Below are 8540 nucleotides of genomic sequence, written 5' to 3'. Positions count from 1 at the left end.
TGTTCAGCAGACTTAAATGGAGTCAGTACACTGAAAATGAGATGTGACCACTTTATATTCACACACTGACTTTATTTAGCTGGCAGAGTTGAAAATACTCTCAATTCACACATGAAATTGCAACTGATGGTCTAAACCACAAAAAAATCTTCCATATGGAATTGGTCAAAGCACTTTCAGTCACTTACACTCACAAACAACTCCAAACACAAACAACAAAAAAGAAACAAATAATTAAATGAACCATAAACACATTTAGAAGCTCCTCATGGAATGTGCTGTCGGATTCTGTTCAGTCTGTCTATTGTAGACAATTATATTTACTTGTTACACACAGGAGCTGTTAATGTGGGCAGTTGTCTGATAAAGTTAATTTTAAACTATAGCAACTCAACATTTGGTATAAAATCCACTTTTTGCACACATCATTTGCATTCAAATGTAACAAACTAACATGTTTCCTATGAGTACATAGGAAATAGATTTGGGTCTTATAGAATATTTTAGCTGCCCTATAACTTAAAAAAACCGTGAGGTCCTAGACTGAATACCCCAAGAATTGTGGATATTGTGCTATGCTTCACGTTATCCCCTTTTATAATATGTATCGTATATCAAGGTATCAGATCCTGTAATTCATCTCCATTTTTCACTGAAAAAAGATAGTCGATTTTCTTCAGATCTCTGTAGTCCAACAACATTGTAACTCAAACCCATTTGTAGAAAGACAAAAAATATACAGGGGCTAAGCAACATGCAGTTTTCCGAAGAAAGTATGGCACTAGGCTCCTGTCTGTTATGACTGGCTATTTTTATTACATCCACTGAATATGAGCTGATGTTTGACCTTTCATCGGCGGCAATCACACCCTCATATCTTCCTCTCCTCAGCAAGCAATGGAAAAACAACTCGTCAAAACTTGGAAATAATCTAGATGAGCCCACCCGGTCAGCGAGTGCGGTCTCAATCTAGAAACTGCGGAAGGTAGTCATGTCCTTGGGCTCCTTGCTGGGGACGCACCAGTCGTCTGCCTCGTGAATGGTTTTGTAGTGCTTCCAGGACGACTTGTTGTAAACAGGAAGCCTCTCTATGGACTCCGTGGACAAGGCCTGCAGAAAAGAGAGCCAAAAATATAAGCATTTAAAGGTCCAAGTTATTGACCTATGAGTCTTGGTAAAGGTCTTTAGTTGGATAACTCACCCTGATGTATATAACAGCATCTGTACCGAAACCCTCCAGCGAGTACAACTTCAAATCGCCTTGGAAATATCTTGCATATAATCGTGAAATGGGCAACCCATATCCAAAGCCAGCCTGTATGAGTTAAAGTACTTTTTTTATAAACTCCAATCAGTTGGACACCATCCTAGCAGCAGGCATGCATGATAAAGTCTGATGGTACTAACGAACCACTGACACTGTCAGAGACACTAGAATCTACATATAGTAACAAGTGCTAGTTGAATGACAATGACATACTCCCAAGTCATCTCTAAGAAACTTTTATCCATAGTGATGGTGTCAATCTTCCCCCCTCATTTCATATTCAGAAGTTGATTCCACCTTTGCATCATGTTCATAAGAACTGTATGACTTGCATGCTGATGAGGCTGATGGTCTCTTACCAAAGGCGTGGCTCGTGCCGAGTCCATAGGCGGCACAGGGGCCGTAGAGTACGTGTAGGTGAATAACCTGTCAATCTTCCTTAAGGGAACTCCTCCCCCACGATCACTGACCTGCAAAGGCCAACCACAAAACACAACACATCCTATAAAGGGGAACGTATTACTGCATACTGCAACACACCGTCCTAACCGGATCCGAGCGAGTAGGTGTTTGTAGGTGTTATCTGTCTACATTGAATCAGTTAAATATGCCCTTCTATTGTGTCATATTTCTCATTTAAAATAGCAGAGCAACGCGAGCGACAGAAAGAAAATAGACACGGGGCGTCCGACGCGCTGCTCACGTCGCTTGCAGTCAGGACACTCCAATTGAAAACAATGTATTTTAACAGGTTCTATCGCTAATGTTCGCTCGCATCGCGTCCGTTTAGGACATGCCGTCAGGACACCTCAAGTCCTTATGTCACTGATCTGATGGGATGGGACGGTACCTTTATAGTGAGATCCTCATGGCCCAAGGCCACCTGGGCCTGGACCGGTGGGTACTCGAGAGCATCCCCATACAGTTCCATGGTTGCACGCATGGCATTCTGAAAAAAACACACTTACTCAGATCCTCACATACAGTACACACATTACAACACTCAACAAAGAATGTACTCTAGAGTGATGAAGTGCATCGTGATGATTGATAAATACACAGAAACAATTACCTTAAATAGTTCAAACAGCATATGGTAGAGATGTGATGGTACATATACCATTGTTACAGGATTTCCACTTCCTTTAACTGGGAGGAAAAAAACTACTTCAACTTGTGTTTACTTTAAATTTGTATACAGATGGGTAAATGAATAAATATCAAGAATGTCTGTGTAAGTGTTCTGTGGGTTACCACTGAATTCTTCTAAAATCAATCCAGGAGAGTTCATGTAATATCGATCACAAAGGTTTCTCGCATTTTCATATGCATCTGAAATATCCCAAAAAAGCTTTACGTGAACAAGTCAATCAAAGACATCATATCACACTGATACACTGGCACTACAGCTACACAAGTCCAACATCCACAGTCAGTCGAACACAGACAAGTGAGACAGGCATTAAAAGGACACCTACCTCTGACAACATCAGTGACCTCACAGTGAGGATCAATGCTGCCAATCTGTTTGGGATGGGCTGGGTTTACTCTCACTTTACCACCAAACAACAAAGCTACACCGCAATCAAGAATCAAGAATATGTCATTCAACACCTACAAAACGCTCCAAATGTCTCCCATGAAACCCCCAAAGAGTCAGGCGCGCGGGAACCTATTTTTGACCAGGGGTGCTGAATAACAAAATAATGGATGTCCGACGATACCCCCCCAACAACAACAACAAACCAAATAGCAAAGGTAAACAAATCTTTATGTCTACCTGTATGTACTTACAATACACACTAAAAACATTGATCACGTTTGCTCAAAGCATGACAACAACAAAAGTATAACGCACTATGTTGGTTAAGAAGCATCCTGATGGATATGCGGCTCATATAGAAGCGGTCCAGAAAGTACTGCATGTTCTGGCTGGTGATGGGGTCTGTGCCATAGGCCTCTTTGTACTCCACAACACCCTGGGCCATGGTAGGCACGACATCATTGTGCCTGTTACGAATCTTTATAACAGCATCTGTGAACCTGACACAGGAAAACCGTGTTAAAAGCCTCCGGATGGGACAGAACGCAAATGTGACAGCTCTATGGAAATACAGATTACTTACGCATATGTGACTTTTTCATCATCTGCATTTTTGTCCTTGAACTCCAGAATGTCTTGAAAACTTTGCATATACCTGGGATGCCACAGGGACAACAACCCGTTAGCCGACAAAGAGAAGGGGAGCAGCCAAATATTCCAGTAAAAGTAAACGATACACAGGCCAACAGGAGAACCGGTCTCACAGTAACATTGGAACCCTCCCTCAAATTTGGTCAAAAATGAACATGAAAAATAAGAGAATCAAGGCAGAATTTGACTGAAAAGAACAGTTTTTACTGATCCCATAGGGACCATTCCAAAGTGCGGTAAAATTAGAATGATTTTGGATATTCGGCAGACATTCGACTGAGTTGATTTACTGTTACAACGTTGCTTGTTAATCGTGTTTTGTTTTGTTTTGTAGAAACAAAAAAGTTCTACTTTTCTAACAATCAACCTAAGTTGCCTCGGAAGGTGAAATATTACAAAGGGCCCCCAAACACCAAATGAAGTCTTATTTCCAAAAAATACAGGCTGTGATAGGAAGAACTCCCGAAGAAGGTTCGAATGGTGTGATTTATTTGGCCACAAGTGCACCAGTCTGAAATGTTGGCATGGGAAAAGTATGTCAATGATAGGACTTTTATTTTGAAAAACGAACTGCTTTGAAAGGTAGTCCACAACAATAGATTCTTTATAACGTTTGCGGTGTGTGTGACGGTCTAGCTACGACCGCACATGACTGGTGAACTTTCAGCACTCATCCTCTACACATCAGCTGATATTTGTGCACACACACACACAACACAACACACTATGTGGCTAGCACTTTTAAGATGTGTAAGAAACAACACAACATGGAGCTATTAGCAATGGTGGCACATTTATTGTTTGTCTGAATTAGACACATAAGTTTGAATGTTTGTCAACCGATAGCTACCGATTCGCGTTCATGGCGTCCTCTCGTTCCAGCTTCTGAAGGTCCGGTGGCAAAGGAGGGCTGACTGGATCGCATGGACTGTTTATTGTTTCCGGGCGGTATTGGACCGTTCCATTAGGTTAATTGATTGTGGGGTATTTCGAGACGAAACTGATCAAGCCGCATCGATGATTAGTCTTTCCACATGTAACCAAGTTTATTATTTAACAATGTATTCAGCTCATTCTGCTAGTGACAAATTATATATATTTATGCTTGTGGCCCAGGGTCTGTCTTGTCTATTGTGTGTTAATTGATTGTTTAGTGTTTACCTGTCTATGTTAAATGGTGCTGGCCGCCAGTATATGTTCCCCTCTGTCTAGTCTGATGTTAGTCTTGTCTGGCCTATGTGATGTGTAGGGTACTGTGAGTACTATGACTGTTACAATGCTGCTGTATTTTGATTAGAAGCTAAAGCAGATTTTTCATACTGGTTCAATCTCGCAAGATTAGATGCTAAAGCAGATTTTTCATACTGCAATTTTGGAAGATTATTATTAACATTTTTCTGTGCATTTTTCTATGGACTCTTCTGCTTGGTTGTTCGAGCCAAGCCGAATAATAAATTACTGTCCATCTTCACTACTGCCTCTGCTTCTTTGGCCACACCCATATTCGTTAATGGTAACTTCCGCTCGGTTCCATTACAGTGTGCTTCTACTGTTTTGTGTTAGCGTGTTATTACAAGTGAAATATTTCAAGTGGCCCCCAAACACCAAATGAAGTCTTATTTCCAAAAAATATGAGCTGTGATACAAAGAGTTCCAGAAAAGGGTTAGAATGGTGTGATTTATTTGGCCAGAAGTGCGCCACAGCCTGAAATATTGGCATGGGAAAATTATGCCAATTGTTGTATACAGATGTAGGACTTTTATTTTGAAAAACGGACTGCTGTGAAAGGTAGTCCTCAACAATAGGTTCTTTATAACGTTTGTGGTGTACTTCTACTGCTTTGCGTTAGCGTGTTATTACAAGTGAAATATTTCAAGTGGTCCCCAAACACCAAATGAAGTCTTTTTTCCAAAAATATGGGCTGTGATACGAAGAGCTCCAGAAAAGGGTTAGAATGATGTGATTTATTTGGCCACAATTGCGCCACAGCCTGCAATATTGGCACAGGAAATTTATGTAAATTGTTTTGTAGATGTCAGACTTTTATTTTGAAAAACCAACTGCTGTGAAAGGTAGTCCATAGCAATATATTCTTATAACGTGTGCGGTGTGTTTCTACTGTTTTGCGTTAGCGTGTTTACAAGTGAGATATTGCTGCATCCAAACACCAAATTAAGTCTTCTTTTAACAAAATGTGGGCTGTGACATGAATAGCTCTGTAAACGGGATTGGAGCCTAGAATCGCATGCGCCACACACGACTAACAACGTATGTTTGTAAAATCAACTCAGCCGAATGTCTGCTGAATATCCAATCTAAATCTAATTTTACCGCACTCCATCCATTCCAAGCTGAGTAGGAATAACTTACCAGCTTTGTACCAGACGTACAGAGGGGGTCCTAAGAAGATTATCTGGTAACAGATTGATTTCTTTCATTATGTTTGCCAGTCTCACCGGCAGCTCTTGTCTTAGGAAGACGAATGATGTTTTCTCGCATGCATTTTCCGATCCTGATAATTGAAATACAGACATCAACACCACTACAACATGATATTTAACAAAAGACCTTGGTTATGAGAAGTTAACGTCACTCACCAAAATCCAGAAATTGTTTCATTGACAGTGGCGATGGAGAAAATCTGGAGAAATAATCTATTTGTTTTCCGGTTGCGGCATTTTTCATCAAAGCTCTTAAAATCCTCATAATGACTGTTGTTTACGTGACTAGCCTCACGGAGGTAAAACGTGTACTTATTCTTCAAAAGTGCTGCACACGCTAACTATCAAGTGGTAAGCTGTGTGGGGCAGCTAGCAAGCTTGATAGCTAGCGCCGTGTTTAGTTAGCAAAGCTGTCAAACTGCTTGGTTCTTATTCACAATGTTATTTCAGTGTTTTTCTTGCCTGTGGTCATTGAATCCAATTCTGTACACCAAGAAACAGTCACTCAAAATCTTCCTATGTCAACGCAAGCTGACAGTTCGCTAGCTATGAGAATGAACGCAATGTTGTCAAATGCCGAGTACCGCTCCTTCATACAAACTTGAAATGTATTGATTAGTAATTAACTAAATTTAACTTCAGACCATTGCACGAATACTCGAGTACATCTGCAATAGTGACATTTAATGTGATAACGTTACACATTCTCACGGTTTATATTATTACTCGATTGCATACAAGGACAGCTCTGATTCTGATTGGTTTGCACATAGCTGGAAACATGGCCCCTCTGGCCCTTAAGGCTACGTCATAACTATTAGTACGCTTGAGAAAGTGCCTGACAGAATATACAGCAAAGAAAGCGATGAGGTGAGGTTGTAAAACGTTAAGGTAATATACGGTTTTGATATACCAAAAAGGTCTCTTGAAGGTGTTTTTTAGAGGCCCGCCATTGCATTTCAGACATTAGTAGGTCCACTGAAAATATAATAGCACAGCATAAAGAACACCTGAAAAATTAAAGGGTTAAATAGTGAACTAGCCAGCTGGCCCACACACACTGGATTTATCTTGAAAGTGCCACCTAGTGGTCAAATTCTACACTGGGCAGCTTTGCTGCCTTAACTTCTCTAGCTGACTTATGGCCTCCTTACACCAAACAACTTTGACAAGATTTGGGAAAGATTCTTGAAAGATTGGAATCTTTTGAGGAAAGCTTGAATGGGGGGCATTAGTTAAAAGACTACAATCTTTCAAGAATCTTTCCCAAATCTTGTCAAAGTTGTTTGGTGTAAGGTGGCCATTAGTGACCTGGCTGACTGAACCAGAGACTTTCTAATGAGAAGACACAGCACTCAAAATATCCTTCATAGAAATGCATGGGGTTAAGTTTGTAACGCCAATATGGCAGTTGTCTACACATATCCCACCCCTTCCGCGGCAAAAAGTCGACATGTGAATACATTGTAGCCTACCAATCATGTGGTGTGTGAAGACATTGTGCCAATCGTGTGTTATGATCTCGCTGCTGGAGCAAGGTTGGTGTCGTGAAGCCTTGCACACGCGCATTTCTGAGAAATAGATGCCCAAAAAGTGCCCAGAAAGCGTTGCAACATGGCCGCCTAAATCTAGTGAGCCATAACTCATTTTGAACAATTTAGAATATTTTCTGGGAAACATCAAAAACATGTAAAGGCCACAGGATAAAATTGAATAGTTCCTTGAGCAGTTACTTGAGGCATATTGTTTAAAGAGCTTATTGCCAAGTGCCGCATGGTGCAGGAATAGTTGTGTTATTACTGTTGAAATCATCATATGCTGGAAGGTGATGTTATGGTTATGGTATTTAGCAGACGCTTTTATCCAAAGCGACATACAAATAACAACAATAGTTAAATTTAAGAGTAGGCCTAGACCCTAAACAATTTAAATAATCAAGCAATAATAAACAACAATGTAAATTCAATCAATAGCCTAATTAAAAAAAAATACTATAATATAAAACATAGTGTTGTAGCCTAGTAGATAATCCACTGCAGGGCTATCAGAGATTTAACACCTATTCTGACTTGAATATAAAATATGTGCGTGATCCCAACTGCAAGAACAAAATCCCAATTTGCCCCCCTTGTAATTAAACCCACAATAAACACTGGGGCCCCACTGGGCTGTGTTTTGTCTCCCATACTGCATACACTCTACACAAACGAATGTTGGCTCTCGCTCCCACACACACCTATTGGGTGGACTGGGACCAAAAGTCGGCCCTGGCATATTTGGCCCAAGCAGCCCTCAAATCGGTTGGGCACACCTAATTAAATACAAAATCTTTGCATTACCCCTAAATATACATATATTTTCAACTGTCATAGTCATGGAGCACTGAACGTGATGTAGGCCTCATTGCCCATCACTCTGACTGGTAGCCATGGGGCACATGATCTCCATATTGAAGTAGGCTTTATAAGCAATTATGAAATTCAATGCTTGAATTCAAAGTATCATTTCAAATTATTCAATAGGCTACATTTAAACTATACAATGACCAATTGACAGCAGCACCAAAAAATTACTGAAGCCTATGTGTAAAGAGCTAAATTACCTAGATTGTCATGGACATTAATGTAATTTATACCA

The 8540-nt window shown here is 40.3% G+C and overlaps 1 protein-coding gene across 1 annotated transcript; it reads right to left on the bottom strand.

Moving 5' to 3' along the window:
- Positions 1 to 51: 51 nt before the first annotated feature.
- On the bottom strand, positions 52 to 6649 carry pdk1 (pyruvate dehydrogenase kinase, isozyme 1). The gene is made up of 11 exons (XM_076263784.1): positions 6060 to 6649; positions 5833 to 5974; positions 3394 to 3465; positions 3126 to 3310; positions 2746 to 2841; positions 2522 to 2599; positions 2340 to 2416; positions 2118 to 2216; positions 1627 to 1737; positions 1202 to 1315; positions 52 to 1110 (listed from the first exon to the last, which is right to left on the bottom strand). Exons 1-11 carry the CDS (start codon positions 6166 to 6168, stop codon positions 970 to 972), a joined length of 1224 nt encoding a protein of 407 aa, XP_076119899.1. The 5' UTR covers positions 6169 to 6649; the 3' UTR covers positions 52 to 969.
- Between the last annotated feature and the right edge of the window lie 1891 nt (positions 6650 to 8540).

The sequence above is a fragment of the Alosa pseudoharengus genome, unplaced genomic scaffold (genome assembly GCF_046254945.1).
Source record: "Alosa pseudoharengus isolate Yale_2024_CS ecotype anadromous, Long Island Sound unplaced genomic scaffold, YU_APseudo_1.1 YU_APseudo_1.1_scf_3, whole genome shotgun sequence".
In the NCBI taxonomy this organism is placed as follows: Eukaryota; Metazoa; Chordata; class Actinopteri; order Clupeiformes; family Clupeidae; genus Alosa; species Alosa pseudoharengus.
This window is presented reverse-complemented; position numbering and strand designations above follow the sequence as displayed.